We start from the raw sequence: 26,660 nt of genomic DNA, 5'->3' as shown, positions 1-26,660 counted from the left end.
AGCAAAGCATATTTAGTGCTCCATTGAGATATGAGCGGAGTCATAAACGCAATGAGAAGTCCATCAGTCACTAACACAGTATTAACATCGCAAAAACCAGCGGAATTACAAGAGTTGTACTGCCGTTATTCTTGTCTACAATGAGAGAACTTCACTTTAAGGATTACTTTTGGGTAAGTGCAAATGTTTGTATTTGCGTTGTGTGTCATCTGAGCTTAACCCTCATTAACTGTGAACTATTTGTTTTTAGAGATCGAAATCTGATTTTGAAGTATTACCAAGTTGTAAACACAAATGAAGGAGCATACACAATTATCTATTTAACAAGTCTAGTGATGTTTGTTAGGTCATTGAATTTATTCAGAATATTACACGCCGCATGGACTGGCTGTTTTATTAGCACGTCTCTAACCCAGGAGTGTAGTTATTTCTGGTCCTTTTGAACACCTTGTAATATGTGCAGATGGAAATCAGATTGGCAGGGCTCAGGAGTATACCTACCCCTGCAGTGTAGGCCTATTGTATACCTCTTTTAATCACATGGTTAAAATGATTATATGTCATTATCTCATGCAGACATACATTACAGGGCACTTCAACTGCAGTTTATCATCTGAAACACATATTCATTCATGCTCACGAAATACTTATATTGCTTCATTGCTGTTAGTTTTATTGTTTCCGTAGTCTGATGTATTGTGTGCTAAAGCCCATTGGGAAGCTTTTACGTTCTGGATTATTTTGGTTTTAGCTCTTGGGGGTCTTCTCTCTGTCAGTAATGTTGTAATGAGTTGTTTCCTTTTTGATAGACTGTTAAAAGGCAATGCAGCGAGGAGTATAGGATATTGATAGACCAATACTGGGAGGGTGTGAGAGACCCTCCATGGTGTGCTATGATTTGATTACTTACTGTTATTCCATCTTCCCCAATGTTGCCAGAATGGGGAGCTGACCAGTACTGGGGGTTATGACTGTATCATCCAGCATCTCAATGATGGTAAGAGGACATGCAAGGAGATAGAAGACTTCATGAAAGCCAGGTGAGAAACCATGTGAGATATCATCCAATAGAAACCATTAATTGAATCCTCAGACTACTACAGAGAATATGCTCTGAAACAACAGTATGGATGCTGTTATTCTGTCTAGGTTACAGCACCCACAGGTTCTGCTGCCATGTTGTTGTTGATGTTTCTGTGTTGATTTGAACTGATTAGCAGTAATGTTTTGTTGTGGACTGACCTTTTCAAAGAGCACGAGGGCTTCGTTCCACGATACAGAAGTAAGAAAGTCAGTCATCATTTATTTTCCACCATGCTTTAGATCATGTGGGCGCAGAAAGATGAATCCTTCTATATCTGGGCAAAGTGTACTGTGAATGGTTGTTGGTGTTCAACAAACACTGCTGCTGTGTTTCCTGTTTCTGGTGTCACTGAGTGTGCACTTACAGTAAAAGCGAGTGGTTCATCTGTTTTATCTGCTATTTCCTCATTTTGGACAGAAATTACACTATTATCCAATGGTCTAGAATGGTGTCAGTGTTAATTTAATACAGAATGTAGACTATAGTTTACATATTTGTCTTTCGCTCTTGTCCTACTTCATATTTACTGTGTATACACCTCACGATTTTGAATGTGGAGATTTTTCCTACCAATCTAAATTCCTGACCAACTGCTACAGCATACTTGATCAAACTTCTTATTATGAATCATTATTATTTGTAATACTTTTGAATTTTTTGTTTGCTCCCTCCTCTCTGGACTGTACTGTTTAATGATTAATCCAAGCACAATACAGACTGTGCAATCAGTCATGCACAAGGAAACAACTCCATAATTACACTGTTATATTGAAAGTGTGATTTTGCATGTGTTAGTTCCTCTAAGATAAAGAAATTGAATGCCATTTTGAAGTGATCTCTTTTTTAAATCTCATGGACACTGTGGACTTCCCCATTGTGGTGCAGATCCTCATGCTATTGCCTAATGTTCTCTCATGCACATACTGTAGCTAATGTTTGTTAACTGTATACCTTGTTGAATGCACATATGAAGAGATGTGTTTGGTTATCTTTCAGAGCATCCATAGAGGAGAAGTATGCCAAAGAGCTACTGGGTCTCTCCAAGAAGGTGTGTGGGCACAATGAGATGAAGTAAGTAAATATTCCAGTTGCTGATGTTATTCATTCTTGAGTAGACATTGCTTATCATCAGTCAGGGACTGTAAGAATGTATACACAAATGATTTGAAAGCCCTGCTATTGAAGATACCCTTGTAATGGGCTTCAGGTGCGGACTAGGAACAAAAATCGGCCTTGGCATTTCTAAGCCACTGGGTAAAATGCTTTCCTTGAAGCCCTCACACCTGCCTATTTGTTTTTTCCCCTTGAGGTCCTCACACCTGCCTATTTGTTTTTTCCCCTTGAGGTCCTCACACCTGCCTATTTGTTTTTTCCCCTTGAGGTCCTCACACCTGCCTATTTGTTTTTTCCCCTTGAGACCCTCACACCTGCCTATTTGTTTTTCCCCTTAAGGCCCTCACACCTGCCTATTTGTTTTTCCCCTTGAGGCCCTCACACCTGCCTATTTGTTTTTCCCTTGAGGTCCTCACACCTGCCTATTTGTTTTTTCCCCTTGAGGCCCTCACACCTGCCTATTTGTTTTTCCCCTTAAGGCCCTCACACCTGCCTATTTGTTTTTCCCCTTAAGGCCCTCACACCTGCCTATTTGTTTTTCCCCTTGAGGCCCTCACACCTGCCTATTTGTTTTTCCCCTTAAGGCCCTCACACCTGCCTATTTGTTTTTCCCCTTGAGGCCCTCACACCTGCCTATTTGTTTTTCCCCTTGAGGCCCTCACACCTGCCTATTTGTTTTTTCCCCTTGAGGCCCTCACACCTGCCTATTTGTTTTTCCCCTTGAGGCCCTCACACCTGCCTATTTGTTTTTCCCCTTAAGGCCCTCACACCTGCCTATTTGTTTTTCCCCTTGAGGCCCTCACACCTGCCTATTTGTTTTTCCCCTTGAGGCCCTCACACCTGCCTATTTGTTTTTTCCCCTTGAGGTCCTCACACCTGCCTATTTGTTTTTTCCCCTTGAGGCCCTCACACCTGCCTATTTGTTTTTTCCCCTTGAGGCCCTCACACCTGCCTATTTGTTTTTTCCCCTTGAGGCCCTCACACCTGCCTATTTGTTTTTCCCCTTAAGGCCCTCACACCTGCCTATTTGTTTTTTCCCCTTGAGGTCCTCACACCTGCCTATTTGTTTTTTCCCCTTGAGGTCCTCACACCTGCCTATTTGTTTTTCCCCTTGAGGCCCTCACACCTGCCTATTTGTTTTTTCCCCTTGAGGCCCTCACACCTGCCTATTTGTTTTTCCCCTTGAGGCCCTCACACCTGCCTATTTGTTTTTCCCCTTAAGGCCCTCACACCTGCCTATTTGTTTTTTCCCCTTGAGGCCCTCACACCTGCCTATTTGTTTTTTCCCCTTAAGGCCCTCACACCTGCCTATTTGTTTTTTCCCCTTGAGGCCCTCACACCTGCCTATTTGTTTTTCCCCTTGAGGTCCTCACACCTGCCTATTTGTTTTTCCCCTTGAGGCCCTCACACCTGCCTATTTGTTTTTCCCCTTGAGGTCCTCACACCTGCCTATTTGTTTTTCCCCTTGAGGTCCTCACACCTGCCTATTTGTTTTTCCCCTTGAGGTCCTCACACCTGCCTATTTGTTTTTCCCCTTAAGGCCCTCACACCTGCCTATTTGTTTTTCCCCTTGAGGCCCTCACACCTGCCTATTTGTTTTTTCCCCTTGAGGCCCTCACACCTGCCTATTTGTTTTTTCCCCTTGAGGTCCTCACACCTGCCTATTTGTTTTTTCCCCTTAAGGTCCTCACACCTGCCTATTTGTTTTTTCCCCTTGAGGCCCTCACACCTGCCTATTTGTTTTTTCCCCTTGAGGCCCTCACACCTGCCTATTTGTTTTTTCCCCTTGAGGTCCTCACACCTGCCTATTTGTTTTTTCCCCTTAAGGCCCTCACACCTGCCTATTTGTTTTTTCCCCTTGAGGTCCTCACACCTGCCTATTTGTTTTTTCCCCTTGAGGTCCTCACACCTGCCTATTTGTTTTTTCCCCTTGAGGTCCTCACACCTGCCTATTTGTTTTTTCCCCTTGAGGTCCTCACACCTGCCTATTTGTTTTTTCCCCTTGAGGCCCTCACACCTGCCTATTTGTTTTTTCCCCTTGAGGTCCTCACACCTGCCTATTTGTTTTTTTTCCCTTGAGGTCCTCACACCTGCCTATTTGTTTTTTCCCTTGAGGTCCTCACACCTGCCTATTTGTTTTTCCCCTTGAGGTCCTCACACCTGCCTATTTGTTTTTTCCCCTTGAGGTCCTCACACCTGCCTATTTGTTTTTTCCCCTTGAGGTCCTCACACCTGCCTATTTGTTTTTTCCCCTTGAGGTCCTCACACCTGCCTATTTGTTTTTTCCCCTTGAGGTCCTCACACCTGCCTATTTGTTTTTTCCCCTTGAGGTCCTCACACCTGCCTATTTGTTTTTTCCCCTTGAGGTCCTCACACCTGCCTATTTGTTTTTTCCCCTTGAGGTCCTCACACCTGCCTATTTGTTTTTCCCCTTGAGGCCCTCACACCTGCCTATTTGTTTTTCCCCTTGAGGTCCTCACACCTGCCTATTTGTTTTTCCCCTTGAGGTCCTCACACCTGCCTATTTGTTTTTCCCCTTGAGGTCCTCACACCTGCCTATTTGTTTTTTCCCCTTTGTTTTTTCCCCCCACATTACCATTTTTTTTTACTTGAGGCCCCCCTTTTTAGCCAGATAATGATAATTTTGAGATCAAAAACCCAAGATAGACAGGCCCACTAGGCAACAAATTGACTGGCCCACTAGGCAACAAATTTACTGGCCCACTAGGCAACAAATTGACTGGCCCACTAGGCAACAAATTGACCAGCCCATCTGTCATTTGCCCAAAATACCAGATGGCCAGTACCCCTGATGGGCTTTGTTAAAAGCCATCACTTATTTAATAGCCTTCTGATTGCCTGGGTGCCATTCCGTCTCAAGCAAGACAAGGAAATACAAACGTATATAGAGTTGTTGATATTGTCTGGTACACAGCCTTCAGATGGCACACTAGAATGCTGTGAATCTAGCCACTGATAGCACTGTCTGACGTTGACAAAACCGTTTTGTTTCGCATGTAGAAAGATGGTATCTGCAGTGGTTCAATGGCCCATGCAGCACTATACATAGAGATACAAGTATGCATTAAGGCATTAGTGTTATTAGTGCGTTACTGTTGTTAGATTGAATTGCTTTTGAGCCTTTTTTCTTTTTGCAAAGGATTCTGTCAGTGGCTTGAGTGCCCATCCTGTTTCAGTATGATCATCATTTTGATTCATCAAACAGCTCATGCTGGTTACATTGACTGATTTACTATTAAATCAGAAAGACTAAAAACACCATTGTCTAATGAAACCCTGAAAAGTAATGTACCAAAGATGAGGTCTGGTGTTTGGAGGGGGTTTTAATGTAAACCCAATGAAGGTGCTAATATGCACTGAAAGGGTTTTAAAACAGAATTGAAGTATTCTGAAATGCCCAAAATGGTTCTTCAATCTGAGGATTGGTGTTTTTAAGAGAGTGTCGTGAAAGCACTTCAATGCATGTAAAAGGCACCATCAAAACACAACAATATTTTTTTGTGGACTGTGTCTCTCATACAATCAAATGGTTTAGAAATGCAACTAGTTACCCTAAATATTGATCGATTATCATTTTCAATCAATATCTTAGAACTTATTGTAGGCTCTTTTGCACATTCAGACAGCTGTCAAATGTTCCACAACTTTATGAAATAGAAGACACTGGGCTAATACAACTCAGGATATAACTCAGATGCAGACACAGGAGATGGAAGGTTCAATATACAGAGTAGTTTATTAAAACCACAGGAGGCAGGTCGAGCACAGGCAGAGGTTCGTAACCAGGTCTGAGTCTGATAGGTACAGGGCGGCAGGCAGGCTCGGGGTCAGGACAGGCAGAGGTTCGTAACCAGGTCTGAGTCTGATAGGTACAGGGCGGCAGGCAGGCTCGGGGTCAGGACAGGCAGAGGTTCGTAACCAGGTCTGAGTCTGATAGGTACAGGGCGGCAGGCAGGCTCGGGGTCAGGACAGGCAGAGGTTCGTAACAAGGTCTGAGGCTGATAGGTACAGGGCAGCAGGCAGGCTCGGGGTCAGGACAGGCAGAGGTTCGTAACCAGGTCTGAGGCTGATAGGTACAGGGTGGCAGGCAGGCTCGGGGTCAGGACAGGCAGAGGTTCGTAACCAGGTCTGAGGCTGATAGGTACAGGGAGGCAGGCAGGCTCGGGGTCAGGACAGGCAGAGGTTCGTAACCAGGTCTGAGGCTGATGGGTACAGGGAGGCAGGCAGGCTCGGGGTCAGGACAGGCAGAGGTTCGTAACCAGGTCTGAGGCTGATAGGTACAGGGCGGCAGGCAGGCTCGGGGTCAGGACAGGCAGAGGTTCGTAACCAGGTCTGAGTCTGATAGGTACAGGGCAGCAGGCAGGCTCGGGGTCAGGGCAGGCAGAGGTTCGTAACCAGGTCTGAGTCTGATAGGTACAGGGCAGCAGGCAGGCTCGAGGTCAGGGCAGGCAGAGGTTCTTAACCAGGTCTGAGTCTGATAGGTCTGAGTCTGATAGGTACAGGGCGGCAGGCTCGGGGTCAGAGGTTTGTAACCAGGTCTGAGTCTGATAGGTACAGGGCAGCAGGCAGGAAGGCTCGGGGTCAGGGCAGGCAGAGGTTCGTAACCAGGTCTGAGTCTGATAGGTACAGGGCAGCAGGCAGGCTCGGGGTCAGGACAGGCAGAGGTTCGTAACCAGGTCTGAGTCTGATAGGTACAGGGCAGCAGGCAGGCTCGGGGTCAGGACAGGCAGAGGTTCGTAACCAGGTCTGAGGCTGATAGGTACAGGGAGGCAGGCAGGCTCGGGGTCAGGGCAGGCAGAGGTTCGTAACCAGGTCTGAGGCTGATAGGTACAGGGCGGCAGGCAGGCTCGGGGTCAGGACAGGCAGAGGTTCGTAACCAGGTCTGAGTCTAATAGGTACAGGATGGCAGGCAGGCTCGGGGTCAGGACAGGCAGAAAGGGTTGGAACCAGAAGAACTAGAAACCAGGGACTAGAGAGAACAGGAGTAAGGGAAAACACGTTGGCAGGCTTGACGAGACAAGACCAACTAGCAACAGAGAAACAGAAAACACAGGTATAAATGCACAGGGGGAGATGGGAGACACCTGGAGGGGGGTGGAGACAAGCACAAGACAGGTGAAACAGATCAGGGTGTGACATGGGCATGCAATACTTTTCCTAGAGAATACTTAAACTTCTATCAAGTTTGATTCGGGCCTATGAAGAATCTTTTTGTGTAATTCCACCTTTATTCCACCGCTCGGATGCTTTCTCCGGTGAGATAGTTTCAACCTCTTGCGAATTTAAGAAACGTTGGTGGGTGCACTGTTTGGATGCTGGAATTATTTTGGGATGACCGCGCAAAGGTAGCCTACTGTTTGAAGTGATTTGTTTGACAATAAGATGAAAACATCATGACTGGTTGTGTTCATGGCACATAAAAAGATAATACATTTTATGTTTACTCCAAACGGAATTTATTTAGCACGAAAACAAGTGTTTATTTTGAAGGTAGTTTCCTCCCTGTTCTGTTTGCTTCTGTTTGGTTCTTAAACTGTAAACTTTTTCCGCTGCAGGATGTAATGAATAAACCCTGGTTTTCTTAACGCTACATGTAGTTCATTGACTCATGCCACTGGCTTGTTTGTCTATTACCTTTGTGAGCTTTGTCTATAGCCTATGGCTTACCATGCCACATGTTATTGCATCCCACTTTGGACATTCATATTATCATGTTGCTATATTTGCATACCTTTTATTCATGTACATGCATTTGCATATATTGCTATTTATATGTTTAATTATTGGATATTCATATGGCAATTTATTTATATTTATAGCAGTTAATAACTAATTATGCATTCATGTACTTCATATGTAATTATTGCTTGATATGTGATTTCTCTGTCTCCCTGCAGAAAACCATACATACAGACATACATGCATACATACATACATACATACATACATACATACATACATACATACATACATACATACATACATACATACATACATACATACTGTTCAAAAGTTTGGTGTCACTTAGAAATGTCCCTGTTTTTGAAACAAAAGCAAATGTTAATTAAACCCGCAAAACAACAGTCTCAATGTCAACAGCGAAGAGGCGACTCCGAGATGCTGGCCTGCTAGGCAGAGTTGCAAAGAAAAAGCAATATCTCAGCCAATAAAAATAAAATATTAAGATGGGCAAAAACACAGACACTGGACAGAGGAACCATCTCAATTGGGTTGAGGTCGGGTGATTGTGGAGGCCAGATGAGATGGCGTATCGCTGCAGAATGCTGTGGTAGCCATGCTGGATAAGTGTGCCTTGAATTCTAAATAAATCACCAACAGTCTCACCAGCAAAGCATCATCACACCTCCTCCTCCATGCTTCCCGGTGGGAACCACACATGTGGAGATCATCCATTCACCTACTCTGCGTCTCACAAAGACATGGCGGTTGGAACCAAAAATCGCAAATTTTAACTAATCAAACGAAGGACAGATTTCCACCGGCCAAATGTCCATTGCTCGTGTTTCTTGGCCCAAGCAAGTCTCTTCTTATTATTATTGGTGTCCTTTAGTAGTGGTTTCTTTACAGAAATTTGACCATGAAGGCCTGATTCACGCGGTCTCCTCTGAATAGTCGATGTTGAGATGTGTCTGTTACATTTATTTGGACTGTAATTTCTGAGGCTGGTAACTAATGAACGTATCCTCTGCAGCAGAGGTAACTCTGGGTCTTCCTTTCCTGTGGCGGTCCTCACGAGAGCCAGTTTCATCATATCACTTGATGGTTTTTGCGACTGCACTTAAAGAAACTTTCAAAGTTCTTGACATTTTCCGATTGACTGACCTTCATGTCTTAAAGTAATGATGGACTGCCATTTGTCTTTGCTTATTTGAGCTGTCCTTGCCATAATATGGACTTGGTTTTTACCAAATTGGGCTATCTTCTGTATACCAACCCTATCTTGTCATAACGCAACTGATTGTCTCAAAAGCAATAAGAAGGAAAGAAATTCCACAAATAAACTTTTAAGAAGGCACACCTGTTAATTGAAATGCATTCCAGGTGACTACCTCGTGAGGCTGGTTGTCATCAAGGTGGCAGCGTAGCCTAGTGGTTAGAGCGTTGGACTAACCGGACGGTTGCAAGTTCAAACCCCCGAGCTGACAAGTTACAAATCTGTCGTTCTGCCCCTGAACAGGCAGTTAACTCACTGTTCCTAGGCCGTCATTGAAAATAAGAATTTGTTCTTAACTGACTTGCCTAGTTAAATAAAGGAAGAAAAAAAAGGAAAAAGGTGACTTCTTTGAAGAATCTGTAATATAAAATATATTTACATTTACATTTAAGTCATTTAGCAGACGCTCTTATCCAGAGCGACTTACATTTAGATTTGTTTCACACTTTTTTTGGTTACTACATGATTCCATATGTGTTATTTCATAGTTTTGATGTCTTCACTATTGTGTCTTCTACAATGTAGAAAATAGTAAAAATAAAGAAAAACTCTTGAATGAGTAGGTGTGTCTAAACTTTTGACTGGTACATACATACATACATACTTACATACATACTTACATACATACATACTTACATACATACATACATACATACATACATACATACATACATACATACATACATACATACATACATACGTAGTCAGGGCTTTCCAATCGTTATCACCAACCATCATCCTTTCTTTCGCAGTCTTCCATGTCCTCTGAGAGGAATAATACACATTATCACATTAGGTTGTTTCCACGTACGTACGTGTATGTATGTATGTATGTATGTATGTATGTATGTATGTATGTATGTATGTATGTATGTATGTATGTATGTATGTATGTATGTATGTATGTATGTATGTATGTATGTACGTACGTACGTACGTTTCCCACCGGTTGGTCAATCCTAATCCCAACCAATCAAGACAAGGATCACAGATTAATGCCAACTGAACTGTCAACTGTTAATCATATCATCTAACTCAAGTGTACTGTGATTCAATCTGTCTGAATACAATATATATGAACATATCTGAATATAATGTAATTGTCCCTTGATTTTGAAGAATACCTTACAGATCTTGTACAAGCATTTGAAGCTTGTACATATGATTCATTGTGCTTGTATTAATTATTATCCTAGACAATCTTATTAGTTTTTGTATTTTCACAAAACTATATTTTCTGGTGTTCTTTGTTTGTGAATAATACTCTACATTTGACATTCTGAAATGACCAATGAGGAGTTTATCAACACATACCGTATAAGAGCAGGGAATGCATTCTGCACTATAAAATATGTGAAACACCATCATTAGTGTTTAGGAGCTTTAGAGGGAGGAAACAGCACCAAAAGGGAAGGAATCTATTTCTGCACTAAACAGGACTCGAAACAACAAAATAGTGTTTTTATCATTTCCCTGTAGCGCTCCCAATCTCTGGCAATGTGTTGTACAACTCTTGATTATGTGGTGTTACAACACACCATGTCATGTTTCGGAAAATCTCAGAATTATATGTTTCAACACTCTAGCAAAGTCAAGGTTTTGTCTCCTTAACGTTGGTGGCAGTGTAACGGATGTGAAATGGCTAGCTAATCAAATTTTATTTTGTCACATACACATGGTTAGCAGATGTTAATGCGAGTGTAGCGAAATGCTTGTTAGCGGTGGTGCGCGCTAAATAACGTTTCAATCGGTTACGTCACTTGCTCTGAGACCTTGAAGTAGTGGTTCCCCTTGCTCTGCAAGGGCCGCGGCTTTTGTGGAGCGATGGGTAACGATGCTTCGTGGGTGACTGTTGTTGATGTGTGCAGAGGGTCCCTGGGTCGTGCCTGGGTATGGGTGAGGGGACGGTCTAAAGTTATACTGTTACAGCAGCTCAGTTGCCACTAGTTGTAGTGTTACAAAACGCTTACATTCTGACAGCATAGGTTGTACTGCATGCATTACTTTTCATAAAGCTGGTGTTTGTTTGTTTCATTATATAGCACACTGAAGAGATCGCTGGACATGTTCAAACTGCGTAAGTGTTCTGCTGTCACAACAAATGTTTCTGATGTATGTTGATGACTAAGCTCAATTCTTTCGATTTCCATGTGTGAGTGAGTGAGTTCGAGTGTGTGTGTGTGTGTGTTCATGTAATTTACTAACTCTCTCTTTACTAAACCCTCCTTTACAACTTAGAAACTGAACATGTGAGTTTATCACACCTCCAACTGGCACAAACAATGCGGGATGAGGCAAAAAAAATGGAAGACTTCAGAGAGAGACAGAAAGAGACAAGAAAAAAGGTACATTAGAAACCAACCAATTACTTAAAAAATGACACAAATGTAGGAATTAATACGACCTTTATTTACTAATAGACCTTATACGTTGCTAATACAGTGCACTTTGCTTAATAGTGAATGCGGTTATAGTGAACAATTGCTTATCAACCGCTTATATCAATTTATTTAGCGAGGCGAACCACCAACCAGAGGTTTGCCAGTTTGAATACCATGTCTGACGGAAACCTGAAACCTCTGTGTGTCTTTCGGGACGGGATGGGAAGTCAGATTTCAGTTGGACCTTGTGATCTTAATCCTAAGCGCCCTGCACAGATGTGATAATTATCGTGGTGCAAATCATGGATATATCATCTCTATGTTCTTTGCTTTAATATAATATATTTGACACCTCTTCTTCACAGGTAGAACAACAGATGGATGCCCTACACAAACAGAGGGCCACGCAGTTCAAGAAAACCATGGAGGTAAACTGGAGAACTTTCCTACATTCTTTTGTCAAACCAGCAGTTATCATCCCTGAATGAAGTAATCCTGAATTGATCATCTGTTCTCTAAAGGCATGTCTGGTTTCAGGCATCATGCTACCAAAACATGAAGCAGTCTTGTAATACTTAATCTGAGAAGAGGGAAGTTCATCAACAGCCATGGGGAGTGAAGAATGGAGGAACCTCTCAAATAAATGGAGAGTTTCATTATATGTACTGGGGCACCTCAATTAAATGGGAAGTTACTGTGAATTACATACATATTATGTAGCCTACAAAGAGCAGGTCACTGAGCCGGTCCCTTTTCTAGTATGGTCTATTTAGACTACATTTGGTTTGTAAAACCTTGACAATAAATGACAAAGTCTGTTCCATACAGATGAAGGATCTTAATTTGACCTCTATTGTCACAGCAAAATAATCCTGCAGCCACATAATGTTGCTTGATCGGTGGTTCGGCTTTCAGCTGGCTAAAAGTAGTCTTCATGAAAAGTGCAGTACTGTTAATATAACCGTGTGTTAGTATGAGTTTTCAGTGAATTTATGTAAATCATGAAGATCATCTGCACTTCCTTGGGTGCAGGAAAAATATCAGCAACAGAAGAGTGATCAAATTAAGGTCCTACAACTATATCGGGTTCTGGGAATAACAATAGCAATAAAAACACATTTTCCTTCTGTTTTCCTTATTATCCCCTTCTATCCTGCAGGGCTACAGGGCAAAGATTACTAGTAAACACAAGTTGTGCTTTGTGCAGTTCCACTCAGAGAGCGCTGGAGTCAGTCCTGGGCCCGTATTCACATTTTAGATTATGATGAATGAGATCAAATCAGATTTTATTTGTCACGTGTTGAATACAATATGTGTAGACCTTACAGTGAAATGCTTACTTACAATCCCATAACCAACAATAAAGAGTAATAAAAAAAGTAAGTAAGAAATATTTGCTAAATAATCTAAAGGAAAAATAGTAACAAAATAAAAATGACACTAATGAGGCTATACAGTGCCTTGCGAAAATATTCGGCCCCCTTGAACTTTGCGACCTTTTGCCACATTTCAGGCTTCAAACATAAAGATATAAAACTGTATTTTTTTGTGAAGAATCAACAACAAGTGGGACACAATCATGAAGTGGAACCACATTTATTGGATATTTCAAACTTTTTTAACAAATCAAAAATGTAAAAATTGGGCGTGCAAAATGATTTCTGCCCCCTTAAGTTAATACTTTGTAGCGCCATCTTTTTCTGCGATTACAGCTGTAAGTCGCTTGGGGTATGTCTCTATCAGTTTTGCACATCGAGAGACTGACATTTTTTCCCATTCCTCCTTGCAAAACAGCTCGAGCTCAGTGAGGTTGGATGGAGAGCATTTGTGAACAGCAGTTTTCAGTTCTTTCCACAGATTCTCGATTGGATTCAGGTCTGGACTTTGACTTGGCCATTCTACCACCTGGATATGTTTATTTTTGAACCATTCCATTGTAGATTTTGCTTTATGTTTTGGATCATTGTCTTGTTGGAAGACAAATCTCCATCCCAGTCTCAGGTCTTTTGCAGACTCCATCAGGTTTTCTTCCAGAATGGTCCTGTATTTGGCTCCATCCATCTTCCCATCAATTTTAACCATCTTCCCTGTCCCTGCTGAAGAAAAGCAGGCCCAAACCATGATGCTGCCACCACCATGTTTGACAGTGGGGATGGTGTGTTCAGGGTGATGAGCTGTGTTGCTTTTACGCCAAACATAACGTTTTGCATTGTTGCCAAAAAGTTCAATTTTGGTTTCATCTGACCAGAGCACCTTCTTCCACATGTTTGGTGTGTCTCCCAGGTGGCTTGTGGCAAACTTTAAACAACACTTTTTATGGATATCTTTAAGAAATGGCTTTCTTCTTGCCACTCTTCCATAAAGGCCAGATTTGTGCAATATACGACTGATTGTTGTCCCATGGACAGAGTCTCCCACCTACACACAGGTGGATTGTATTTATCATCATTAGTCATTTAGGTCAACATTGGATCATTCAGAGATCCTCACTGAACTTCTGGAGAGAGTTTGCTGCACTGAAAGTAAAGGGGCTGAATAATTTTGCACGCCCAATTTTTCAGTTTTTGATTTGTTAAAAAAGTTTGAAATATCCAATAAATGTGGTTCCACTTCATGATTGTGTCCCACTTGTTGTTGATTCTTCACAAAAAAATACAGTTTTATATCTTTATGTTTGAAGCCTGAAATGTGGCAAAAGGTCGCAAAGTTCAAGGGGGCCGAATACTTTCGCAAGGCACTGTATATCTGTATATAGGGGGTACCGGTACCGAGTCAATATGCTGGGGTACGGGGTAGTTGAGGCAATTTTAATTGCAACCTGGAATTAAAATTGTCCTGATTTTTGGGGAGTTTGTATCATTTGATTTAAACAACATGCCTACCACTTTGAAGATGCACATTGTTTTTTGTGTGTGAAACAAACAAGAAATAAGACAAAAAAAACAGAACTTGAGTGTGCACCCCCCCAACGTCTGTACTTTGTAGAGCCACTTTTTTCAACAATTACAGCTGCAAGTCTCTTGGGGTATGTCTCTATAAGCTTGGCACATCAAGCCACTGGGATTTTTGCCCATTCTTCAAGGCAAAACTGCTCCAGCTCCTTCAAGTTGGATGGGTTCCGCTGGTGTACAGCAATCTTTAAGTCATACCACAGATTCTCAATTGGATTGAGGTCTGGGCTTTGACTAGGCCATTCCAAGACATTTAAATGTTTCCCCTTAAACCACTCGAGTGTTGCTTTAGCAGTATGCTTAATGTCATTGTCCTGCTGGAAGGTGAACCTCCGTCCCAGTCTCAAATCTCTGGAAGACTGAAACAGGTTTCCCTCAAGAATTTCCCTGTATTTAGCGCCATCCATCTTTCCTTCAATTCCGACCAGTTTCCCAATCCCTGCCAATGAAAAACATCCTCACAGCATGATGCTGCCACCACCATGCTTCACTGTGGGGATGATGTTCTCTGGCTGATGAGAATTGTTTGGCCAGACATATTCTATCCATTTTTTAATAATGGATTTAATGTTTGGGGGTCTCCCATGTTCAAAGTTTCTGATATTTTTTTTTATCACCCAACCCAGATCTATACTTCTCCACAACTTTGTCCCTGACCTGTTTGGAGAGGGTTATCTTTGGTCTCTTTGTTCTTCATTAATGTGCCTGGTCTGTGAGTTTTGGTGGTGACCCTTGCTTAGTGGTGTTGCAGACTCTTGGGCCTTTCAGAACAGGTGTGTGTATGTACACTGAGATCATGTGACAGATCATGTGACACTTGGATTGCACACAGGTGGACTTTATTTAACTAATTATGTATCTTATGAAGGTAATCTTTTTTAGGGGCTTCATAGCAAAGGGGGTGAATACATATGCACGCGCCACTTTTCATTTTCACTTTAGTTTTCACTTTATTTTCACTTTACCAATTTGGATGTTGTTTTGTATGTCCATTACATGAAATCCATTTAAATTACAGGTTGTAATGAATGAAAATAGGAAAAACGCCAAGGGGGTGAATACTTTTGCAAAGCATCGTCAATGCACTTATTAATGAAGCCGGTGACTGATGTCGTATACTGCTAAATGCCATCGGATGAATCCCAGAACATATTCCAGACTGTGCTAGCGAAACAGTCCTATAGCCTAGTATCCGCTTCATCGGATCACTTCTGTAATCGAACACTGGTTGAGTGCGAGCACTGATACCTCCTGTTTTGAGTTTTTGCTTGTAGGAAGGAATCAGGAAGATAGTCGTGGTCAGATTTTCCAAATGGAGAGCTGTAAAGATGATCTAGAGTTTTCTTTCCCCTAGTTGCACATTTGACATGTTGGTAGAAATGAGGTAAAACGGATTTCAGTTTTCAGCGTTAAAGTCCACGGCCACGAGGAACGTGATCTCTGAATGAGACTTTTCTTGTTTGGTTATGCCTTGTACAGGTCGTTGAGTGCAGTTTTAGTGCCAGCATTGGTTTGTGGTGGTAAATAGACAGCTACAAAGAATATAGATGAGAACTCTCTTGGTAAATAGTGTGGTCTACTGCTTATCACAAGGTACTCTAACTAAGGCGAGCAAAAGATACAGACTTCTTTAATATTAGTGATCGTGCACCAGCTGTTGTTAATAAAGAGACACAGACCCACCCCCCTGATCTTACCGGAGGCTGCTGTTCTGTCTTGCCGATTTATGGAAAACCCAGCTAACTGTATATTATCCATGTCCTTGTTCAGCCACTAATATTACAGTTTTTAATGTCCCACTGATAAGATATTCTTGAACGGAGCTCATCCAGTTCATTCTCTAGTAGTTGCACGTTCACCAGTATAACGGAGGGTAGAGGAGGATTATCCACTAGCTGACGCAGTCTCGCCAGGCATCTGGCTCGCCGACCCCTGTAGCGGCATCTCCTCTTCTTCAAATTACGGGGGTTTGGGCCTGGTCCCGGAAGAGATGATATGCACAGAGGGGACCTCATTCTAGGTCAGCACTCTAACTCTGTCTCTTTCTAAATTATTTTCCTGATTTGATTTTGATCCTAAATGCCTGCCGTTTTTCATTGGTCAGACAAAGTGGTACTGTTAGGGCTGTGCATGTTGTGCCACATTGCCATGCCAACTGAAACATCAGGCATTTTATACACAGTGGAATGACCTCAGAGTGTTGAAAAATGCAGGTTGTGGTAGTTCAAATGCATGGGCTTCATGTTTCATTTAGAGACTTTTATGTTAAGTGAAGACAGTATAGAGTCTAGTAGAGTCAGTAAACTATATTATCAGTTATTTCCTACCATCACCCCCCCCCCCCTTCCTGTCCATGTCGTTACCCACAGACAAAGAAGACATATGAGCAGAAGTGTCGAGACAAAGAGGAAGCAGAACAGAACATGAACCGAAACGCCAGCACCAGCAATGTCAAGCAGCAGGAAAAGGTGAGTATTCTGAGATACTGTGGGGGGTTGGGCAGGGGGCAGGGGGCAGGCGCTGGGGGGGTCTAGTGGTAGAGCTGCTGCCCCCGGACCACACATTGCCCCTGCAACCATGGGTTCAGAACCAGAAAGCAACACTTTCCATTCTATGTCCTTCTCCTTTATCTCCTCATCAATCACTTATTCACTGTGTTTGTTGATTAAAAAAAGATAGATCAAAAAGAAACAGAAAGCACTAGTGACAATAAATAATGTGAGTGAGCCATGGGAATTATTCTGAAGGAAATAGCATACCTATTTTGAGCACAGGAATCAGACCACAAAAATTAGGCCTACACTGACCACAGAAAGAACAAGGCTAACCTAGTTTGTACCCTGTTTATTGAGAGGACATTTACCAATCAGACATGTGCTTTCACTCCTATATGCAGCATTGCATTGAAAGTAATATCTGAACACAATAAAGAGTTGAATAAAGTACAGAATCAGTGATTTTTTTTACTTCTTCATCTTTCAGCTATTGACAAAAACACAGCAAGCAAAGCAGAATGCAGAAGAAGCTGGTAACAATGACAACTTATTCTCCTTTGGTCTCTTAGCAACCATCAACAGGAAAACCATAATTAAGTCTAAAGATAATCAAACATGTGCCTCTATACTATGGTCTCCCAAGATGTATTCTCTGATTTGAATCCCAGACAGGCTATACATGCACAATGTGTCTGTGCTGGGGAAAACCAGGGAGGACTGGCAGAAAGAACACATTAAAGCATGTGAGGTAAGGGCCAGAAGCATGATGATATTTACTTTCTTTGTTAGTTACATACTGTATTACTGATGTAGTATGTGTAACAGTTTGACTACATCCAGGTATTTGTTTCTTAGCTATATGTTGTAGTATTGGTATATATAATTTACATCCAGTTATTTGTTTGTCTGCTATAGGTTGTATTACTGGTATATATAATAGTGCTCTGTTACATCCAGGTATTTGAGAAGCAGGAAGTGGAGAGGATCAATACTCTAAGGAACATGGTATGGACTCACCTCAACCAGCTCTCCCAGCAGTGTGTCACCAGCGATGAGGTAAAGTGCTTCTAGGGACTCATCAGTGTGCAATCTGCAATATTACTTACTGGTATTGCATTTGTATTAATGATACCCATTGATTCTCTAAGAATATAGCAAATGAAGGATTGTGGCTGTAAGTGATCATCCGTATTGCTTTGTGTTTCTATCTTGCCCGCCTGTGTGTCTTTGTCTATGGGTTCAGCTTCATGAGGAAGTGAGGAAGTCTCTTGAACAGTGTGACATACAGGAGGATATAGAACACTTTGTGAACCTCAGACGGACTGGGGACAAACCGCCTGGTACAGTTCTCACTCTTCACAGATCACCTTTGACAACAGACACATACAATACTATATAGGTCCTCTAAGGACCACAATGAAAATCAGACTGACTTTTTAGTGTCATCCTTGATGGCATAAATGTTGTCCTAATTTTGTTTTGTCCGGGTCCCCCTCCCTGACAGTCTAGTTGCGTATTGTAGTTGTACTGTCCTCACCCATCACTCCTTGGCCTGCTCTGTCCCCACCCACTGGCCTGCTCTATTCTCACCCTACTCTCCCTGGCCTACTCTGTTCTCACCCATCACTCTCTGGCCTGCTTTGTCCTCACCCCCTGGCCTGCTCTGTCCTTACCTCGTGGCCTGCTCTATCCTTACCCCTTACCCCCTGCTCTGTCCTCCTACCCTGGCCTGCTTTGTCCTCACCCCCTGGCCTGCTCTGTCCTCAACCCTCACCCCTGGCCTGCTCTGTCCTCACTCCTCGGCCTGCTCTGTCCTTACCTCCTGGCCTGCTCTGTCCTCACCTCCTGGCCTGCTCTGTCCTCACCCCTCATCCCCTGCTTTGTCCTCATCCCTGCTTTGTCCTCATCCCTCACCTTTCACCCCATTGCCTGCTCTGTCCTCACCCCTCAACTCCAGGCCTGCTCTGTCCTCACCCCTCATCCCCTGCTCTGTCCTCATCCAAATCAAATCAAATGTATTTATATAGCCCTTCGTACATCAGCTGATATCTCAAAGTGCTGTACAGAAATCCAGCCTAAAACCCCAAACAGCAAGCAATGCAGGTGTAGAAGCACGGTGGCTAGGAAAAACTCCCTAGAAAGGCCAAAACCTAGGAAGAAACCTAGAGAGGAACCAGGCTATGTGGGGTGGGTGGCCAGTCCTCTTCTGGCTGTGCCGGGTGGAGATTATAACAGAACATGGCCAAGATGTTCAAATGGTCATAAATGACCAGCATGGTCGAATAACAATAAGGCAGAACAGTTGAAACTGGAGCAGCAGCATGGCCAGGTGGACTGGGGACAGCAAGGAGTCATCATGTCAGGTAGTCCTGGGGCATGGTCCTAGGGCTCAGGTCCTCCGAGAGAGAGAAAGAAAGAGAGAAGGAGAGAATTAGAGAACACACACTTAGATTCACACAGGACACCGAATAGGACAGGAGAAGTACTCCAGATATAACAAACTGACCCTAGCCCCCCGACACATAAACTACTGCAGCATAAATACTGGAGACTGAGACAGGAGGGGTCAGGAGACACCTCTCACCCCCTTGCCTGCTCTGTCCTCACCGCTCATCCCCTGCTCTGTCCTCACCCCTCATCCCCTGCTTTGTCCTCACCCCTGCTCTGTCCTCATGCCTCGCCTCTTACCCCCTTGCCTGCTCTGTCCTCACCCCTCAACCCCTGGCCTGCTCTGTCCTCACCCCTCACCCCCTTGCCTGCTCTGTCCTCACCCCTCAACCCCTGGCCTGCTCTGTCCTCACCCCTCACCCCCTGGCCTGCTCTGTCATCACCCCCTGCGTTGTCCTCATCCCTGATTTGTCCTCATCCCTCACCTTTCACCCCATTGCCTGCTCTGTCCTCACCCCTCATCCCCTGCACTGTCCTCAACCCTCACCCCTGGTCTGCTCTGTCCTCACCCCCTGGTCTGCTCTGTCCTCACCCCCTCGCCTGCTCTGTCCTCATCCCTCACCCCTCATTCCCTGGCCTGCTTTGTCCTCACCCCTCACTCCCTGGCCTGCTCTGTCCTTACCCACTGGCCTGCTCTGTCCTCAACCCTCATCCCCTGCTCTGTCCTCACCTCCTGGCCTGCTCTGTCCTCATCCCTCACCTCTCACTCCCTGGCCTGCTTTGTCCTCACCCCTCACTCCCTGACCTGCTTTGTCCTCACCCCCTGAACTGCTCTGTCCTCAACCCTCACCCCCTGCTCTGTCCTCACCCCCTGGCCTGCTCTGTCCTCATCCCTCACCTCTCACTCCCTGGCCTGCTTTGTCCTCACCCCTCACTCCCTAGCCTGCTTTGTCCTCACCCCTCACTCCCTAGTCTGCTCTGTCCTCACCCCCTGGTCTGCTCTGTCCTCACCCCCTCGCCTGCTCTGTCCTCATCCCTCACCCCTCACTCCCTGGCCTGCTTTGTCCTCACCCCTCACTCCCTGGCCTGCTCTGTCCTCACCCACTGGCCTGCTCTGTCCTCAACCCTCATCCCCTGCTCTGTCCTCACCTCCTGGCCTGCTCTGTCCTCATCCCTCACCTCTCACTCCCTGGCCTGCTTTGTCCTCACCCCTCACTCCCTGGCCTGCTTTGTCCTCACCCCTGGCCTGCTCTGTCCTCAACCCTCACCCCCTGCTCTGTCCTCACCCCCTGGCCTGCTCTGTCCTCATCCCTCACCTCTCACTCCCTGGCCTGCTTTGTCCTCACCCCTCACTCCCTAGCCTGCTTTGTCCTCACCCCTCACTCCCTGGCCTGCTCTGTCCTCACCCCTCATCCCCTGCTTTGTCCTCACCCCTGCTCTGTCCTCATCCCTCACCTCTCACTCCCTGGCCTGCTTTGTCCTCACCTCTCACTCCCTGGCCTGCTTTGTCCTCACCCCTCACTCCCTGGCCTGCTTTGTCCTCACCCCTCACTCCCTTGCCTGCTCTGTCCTCACCCCTCATCCCCTGCTTTGTCCTCACCCCCTGGCCTGCTCTGTCCTCACCCCTCATCCCTGGCCTGCTCTGTCCTCAACCCTCACCCCCTGGCCTGCTCTGTCCTCACCCCTCATCCCCTGCTCTGTCCTCATCCCTCACCTCTCACCCCCTTGCCTGCTCTGTCCTCACCCCTCAACCCCAGGCCTGCTCTTTCCTCACCCCTCATCCCCTGCTTTGTCCTCACCCCTGCTCTGTCCTCATCCCTCACCTCTCACCCCCTTGCCTGCTCTGTCCTCACCCCTCAACCCCTGGCCTGCTCTGTCCTCGCCCCTCGCCCCTCACCCCCTGGCCTGCTCTGTCCTCACCCCTCACCCCCAGGCCTGCTCTGTCCTCACCCCCTGGCCTGCTCTGTCCTCACCCCTCACTCCCTGGCCTGCTTTGTCCTCACCCCTCACCCCCTGACCTGCTTTGTCCTCAACCCTCATCCCCTGCTCTGTCATCAACCCTCATCCCCTGCTCTGTCCTCACCCCTCACCTCTCACTCCCTGGCCTGCTTTGTCCTCACCCCTCACTCCCTGGCCTGCTCTGTCCTCATTCCTCACCCCCAGGCCTGCTCTGTCCTCACCCCCTGGCCGGTTCTGTCCTCACTCCCTGGTCTGCTCTGTCCTCACCCCCTGGTCTGATCTGTCCTCATCCCTCACTCTCTGGCCTGCTTTGTCCTCACCCCTCACCCCCTGACCTGTTCTGTCCTCAACCCTCATCCCCTGCTCTGTCATCAACCCTCATCCCCTGCTCTGTCCTCACCCCTCACCTCCCACTCCCTGGCCTGCTTTGTCCTCACCCCTCACTCCCTGGCCTGCTCTGTCCTCACCCCTCAACCCCAGGCCTGCTCTGTCCTCACCCCTCATCCCCTGCTTTGTCCTCACCCCTGCTCTGTCCTCACCCCCTGGCCGGTTCTGTCCTCACTCCCTGGTCTGCTCTGTCCTCACCCCCTGGCCTGCTCTGTACTCATCCCTCACCCCCTGGCCTGCTCTGTCCTCATCCCTCACCCCCTGGCCTGCTCTGTCCTCACCCCTTATCCCCTGCTCTTTCCTCATCCCTCACCTCTCACCCCCTTGCCTGCTCTGTCCTCACCCCTCATCCCCTGCTCTGTCCTCATCCATCATCCACTGCTCTGTCCTCATCCCTCACTTCTCGCCCCCTTGCCTTCTCTGTCCTCACCCCTCACGTCCTGGCCTGCTCTGTCCTCACCCCTCACCCCCTGGCCTGCTCTGTCCTCACCCCTCATCCCCTGGCCGGCTCTGTCCTCAACCCTCACCTCCGGGCCTGCTCTGTCCTCACTCCCTGGTCTTCTCTGTCCTCACCCCCTGGGCTGCTCTGTCCTCAACCCTCATCCCCTGCTCTGTCCTCACCCCCTGGCCTGCTCTGCCCTCATCCCTCACCTCTTACTCCCTGGCCTGCTTTGTCCTCACCCCTCACTCCCTAGCCTGCTTTGTCCTCACCCCTCACTCCCTGACCTGCTCTGTCCTCACCCCTCATCCCCTGCTTTGTCTTCACCCCTGCTCTGTCCTCATCCCTCACCTCTCACTCCCTGGCCTGCTTTGTCCTCACCCCTCACTCCCTGGCCTGCTCTGTCCTCACCCCTCATCCCCTGCTTTGTCCTCACCCCTGCTCTGTCCTCATCCCTCACCTCTCACTCCCTGGCCTGCTTTGTCCTCACCTCTCACTCCCTGGCCTGCTTTGTCCTCACCCCTCACTCCCTGGCCTGCTTTGTCCTCACCCCTCACTCCCTTGCCTGCTCTGTCCTCACCCCTCATCCCCTGCTTTGTCCTCACCCCCTGGCCTGCTCTGTCCTCACCCCTCATCCCCTGCTCTGTCCTCATCCCTCATCCCTCACCCCCTTGCCTGCTCTGTCCTCACCCCTCAACCCCAGGCCTGCTCTTTCCTCACCCCTCATCCCCTGCTTTGTCCTCACCCCTGCTCTGTCCTCATCCCTCACCTCTCACCCCCTTGCCTGCTCTGTCCTCACCCCTCAACCCCTGGCCTGCTCTGTCCTCGCCCCTCGCCCCTCACCCCCTGGCCTGCTCTGTCCTCACCCCTCACCCCCAGGCCTGCTCTGTCCTCACCCCCTGGCCTGCTCTGTCCTCCATCCTCACCCCTCACTCCCTGGCCTGCTTTGTCCTCACCCCTCACCCCCGGACCTGCTTTGTCCTCAACCCTCATCCCCTTCTCTGTCATCAACCCTCATCCCCTGCTCTGTCCTCACCCCTCACCTCTCACTCCCTGGCCTGCTTTGTCCTCACCCCTCACTCCCTGGCCTGCTCTGTCCTCATTCCTCACCCCCAGGCCTGCTCTGTCCTCACCCCCTGGCCGGTTCTGTCCTCACCCCCTGGTCTGCTCTGTCCTCATCCCTCACTCCCTGGCCTGCTTTGTCCTCACCCCTCACCCCCTGACCTGCTCTGTCCTCAACCCTCATCCCCTGCTCTGTCATCAACCCTCATCCCCTGCTCTGTCCTCACCTCTCACCTCTCACTCCCTGGCCTGCTTTGTCCTCACCCCTCACTCCCTGGCCTGCTCTGTCCTCACCCCTCATCCCCTGCTTTGTCCTCACCCCTGCTCTGTCCTCATCCCTCACCTCTCACCCCCTTGCCTGCTCTGTCCTCACCCCCTGGCCTGCTCTGTACTCATCCCTCACCCTGGCCTGCTCTGTCCTCATCCCTCACCCCCAGGCCTGCTCTGTCCTCACCTCTCATCCCCTGCTTTGTCCTCACCCCTGCTCTGTCCTCATCCCTCACATCTCAACCCCTGGCCTGCTCTGTCCTCACCCCTCACCCCCTGGCCTGCTCTGTCCTCACCCCTTATCCCCTGCTCTTTCCTCATCCCTCACCTCTCACCCCCTTGCCTGCTCTGTCCTCACCCCTCATCCCCTGCTCTGTCCTCACCCATCATCCACTGCTCTGTCCTCATCCCTCACTTCTCGCCCCCTTGCCTTCTCTGTCCTCACCCCTCACCCCCTGGCCTGCTCTGTCCTCACCCCTCATCCCCTGGCCGGCTCTGTCCTCAAACCTCACCTCCTGGCCTGCTCTGTCCTCACTCCCTGGTCTGCTCTGTCCTCACCCCCTGGCCTGCTCTGTCCTCACTCCCTGGTCTGCTCTGTCCTCACTCCCTGGTCTGCTCTGTCCTCACCTCCTGGCCTGCTCTGTCCTCACTCCCTGGTCTGCTCTGTCCTCACTCCCTGGCCTGCTCTGTCCTCACTCCCTGGTCTGCTCTGTCCTCACCCCCTGGTCTGCTCTGTCCTCACCCCCTGGTCTGCTCTGTCCTCACTCCCTGGTCTGCTCTGTCCTCACTCCCTGGTCTGCTCTGTCCTCACCCCCTGGCCTGCTCTGTCCTCACTCCCTGGTCTGCTCTGTCCTCACCCCCTGGCCTGCTCTGTCCTCACTCCCTGGTCTGCTCTGTCCTCACCCCCTGGTCTGCTCTGTCCTCACCCCCTGGCCTGCTCTGTCCTCACTCCCTGGTCTGCTCTGTCCTCACTCCCTGGTCTGCTCTGTCCTCACTCCCTGGTCTGCTCTGTCCTCACCCCCTGGCCTGCTCTGTCCTCACTCCCTGGTCTGCTCTGTCCTCAACCCTCACCTCCTGGCCTGCTCTGTCCTCACTCCCTGGCCTGCTCTGTTCTCACTCCCTGGTCTGCTCTGTCCTCACCCCCTGGTCTGCTCTGTCCTCATCCCTCACCCCCTGGCCTGCTTTGTCCTCACCCCTCACTCCCTGGCCTGCTCTGTCCTCACCCCCTGGTCTGCTCTGTCCTCACCCCTCACACCCTGGCCTGCTCTGTCCTCACCCCCTGGCCTGCTCTGTCCTCACCCCCTGGCCTGCTCTGTCCTCACACCCTGGCCTGCTCTGTCCTCACCCCTTGGCCCTGCTCTGTCCTCAACCTCACTCCCTGGCCTGTTCTGTCCTCAACCCTCACCCCCTGGCCTGTTCTGTCCTCAACCCTCACCCCTTGGCCTGTTCTGTCCTCAACCCCTGGCCTGTTCTGTCCTCACCCCCTGGTCTGCTCTGTCCTCACCCCCTGGTCTGCTCTGTCCTCAACCCCTGGCCTGTTCTGTCCTCACCCCCTGGTCTGCTCTGTCCTCACCCCCTGGTCTGCTCTGTCCTCACCCTCTGGTCTGCTCTGTCCTCAACCCCTGGCCTGTTCTGTCCTCACCCCCTGGTCTGCTCTGTCCTCACCCCCTGGTCTGCTCTGTCCTCACCCTCTGGTCTGCTCTGTCCTCACCCCCTGGTCTGCTCTGTCCTCACCCCCTGGTCTGCTCTGTCCTCACCCCCTGGTCTGCTCTGTCCTCACTCCTCAGCTCCTGTTCTGTATGAGAACTTCTATAGCGGTCAGAGGGTCCCCGCAGGACCACCATCCTCCCGAACGGCTCCTCCTATCACTAGGTGAGAGAGGTTTTATCAATAAAAAATGTTTTCAAGCAAACCAAGAGTTGCTGAATATTCTTTCACCCTGAGAGAGAAATGACCCACACAGCAGATGAGGATCTTCACCTTACCACAAAAATCATGTTTTTCATCATTCTCATCATGTCATGTTGATTTCTATTTTGTCTGTTTTGTGAAAATCAGGAGAGGACCATTGCCTAACCCAGACAATACCGAAGGTACATGTTAAAAAAACTCCAGAGATATACAGATAGATATTATGACAGTTGTCAGATTGGATCCATCATTTAATATATTGATAAACTGTTTATTTTATTTCCTTTTTAATGACAAGCCACTGTTTGTCTGTTTTATTTGTGCTTTGAATTCCACTGCTGTAGGTGATGTGATCTACTCAACTGTAGATCCAGGCTACAGTGCTCTACAATACTAGAACATATGTTCAGTGGTAACTACTTCATTCTTCAGTATTACAGCTTTAGTCAAATGACTATTGTTATCACAATAAGTTTGAGCCTGACTAAAACCATGGGTTTATTTGTTTCTTAACTCTTTGTTTCCAGTTTTCCATGGATATTGACTGTCTGGTGGATTTACCCAGATGGCTGAGTGGGGATTCCTTCATTGACGGATATGAAAAGTGGACTCTGTGACTTCGTGGTCATTCAACAGTGACACCTGACAAACCAACTACCTAAATAGCAGCAATGCTGACATTAGTAGAGCATGTTTGATTGTGTCACCATTGTGGCTTTATAGCTGTGTTATAAACAGTAAGATGATGTTTCATAGCTCAATATATGTAAATAGGTTCCAGAATGTATGAATATACTTAGTTTTCTACAGTCTAAACCAGGAAATGTAATTAAAGCACAAATAAAAGTAATTCCTTTATAAGTTATTAACATTTGGGACAGCAGACATTCCAAAGCATTTTGCAACTTTTCAATATAAGAGGGTCACTTTTATTTGTTGATTAATAACATGAATATTACAACAATACAGGTACATGATCTAAATGTTTTAAAGTTGTGTGATAAAGGCAAAATAACTTTAATAATTTAAGTAAATAAATGTTATGTATATATAAATCTAGGTTTGTCAGTCACTTAATTAACACATTATTCTGTACCTTTGTAGAACCTAGGTGTTTCCTGTTGTGGTCGATAATAATCTGATTGGTCTGTACTTGAACACTACATTGTGTTACTCAGGCTAGTTTCTGGTTGATGATTGCACACAGATCTTGATAAGAAAATTGAATAAAGGGCAGTTTAAGGTTG

General features: G+C 46.8%; 1 protein-coding gene and 1 long non-coding RNA gene across 8 annotated transcripts; one reads left to right on the top strand and one right to left on the bottom strand.

Annotated features, from left to right (window-relative positions):
- The first annotated feature begins 15 nt into the window (after positions 1-15).
- On the top strand, positions 16-26,660 carry pstpip2 (proline-serine-threonine phosphatase interacting protein 2). The gene is made up of 15 exons (XM_035783016.2): positions 16-173; positions 940-1,040; positions 2,081-2,155; positions 11,216-11,250; positions 11,412-11,518; positions 11,920-11,982; positions 16,875-16,973; positions 17,488-17,533; positions 17,669-17,748; positions 17,958-18,056; positions 18,244-18,340; positions 25,290-25,374; positions 25,561-25,595; positions 25,758-25,825; positions 25,941-26,660. The coding sequence occupies exons 1-14, from the start codon at positions 141-143 to the stop codon at positions 25,808-25,810; spliced, it is 1,008 nt and encodes a 335-aa protein (XP_035638909.1). The 5' UTR covers positions 16-140; the 3' UTR covers positions 25,811-25,825; positions 25,941-26,660.
- LOC127906383 (uncharacterized) lies at positions 2,166-4,632 on the bottom strand. Of its 7 annotated transcripts, XR_008061092.1 has the most exons (6): positions 4,358-4,631; positions 4,035-4,178; positions 3,963-3,998; positions 3,217-3,288; positions 3,038-3,109; positions 2,166-2,475 (listed from the first exon to the last, which is right to left on the bottom strand). It is a non-coding gene; the product is annotated as an uncharacterized LOC127906383 (long non-coding RNA). The 7 variants fall into 7 exon arrangements; XR_008061091.1 differs by lacking the exons at positions 3,038-3,109; positions 3,963-3,998 and adding an exon at positions 4,215-4,287 and having other exon boundaries at positions 4,358-4,632; XR_008061089.1 differs by lacking the exon at positions 3,038-3,109 and having other exon boundaries at positions 4,358-4,630.

This window comes from Oncorhynchus keta, chromosome 12, assembly GCF_023373465.1.
Source record: "Oncorhynchus keta strain PuntledgeMale-10-30-2019 chromosome 12, Oket_V2, whole genome shotgun sequence".
In the NCBI taxonomy this organism is placed as follows: domain Eukaryota; kingdom Metazoa; phylum Chordata; class Actinopteri; order Salmoniformes; family Salmonidae; genus Oncorhynchus; species Oncorhynchus keta.
This window is presented reverse-complemented; position numbering and strand designations above follow the sequence as displayed.

What these genes read in the sequence shown, in the direction of transcription:
- pstpip2 (XM_035783016.2), top strand. Translation starts at nt 141, where the DNA reads ATGAGAGAACTTCACTTTAAGGATTACTTTTGG. An exon ending in ACTTTAAGGATTACTTTTGG is followed by an intron (nt 174 to 939) that starts GTAAGTGCAAAT and finishes CAATGTTGCCAG; the next exon opens with AATGGGGAGCTGACCAGTAC. An exon ending in AGTTCAAGAAAACCATGGAG is followed by an intron (nt 11,983 to 16,874) that starts GTAAACTGGAGA and finishes CGTTACCCACAG; the next exon opens with ACAAAGAAGACATATGAGCA.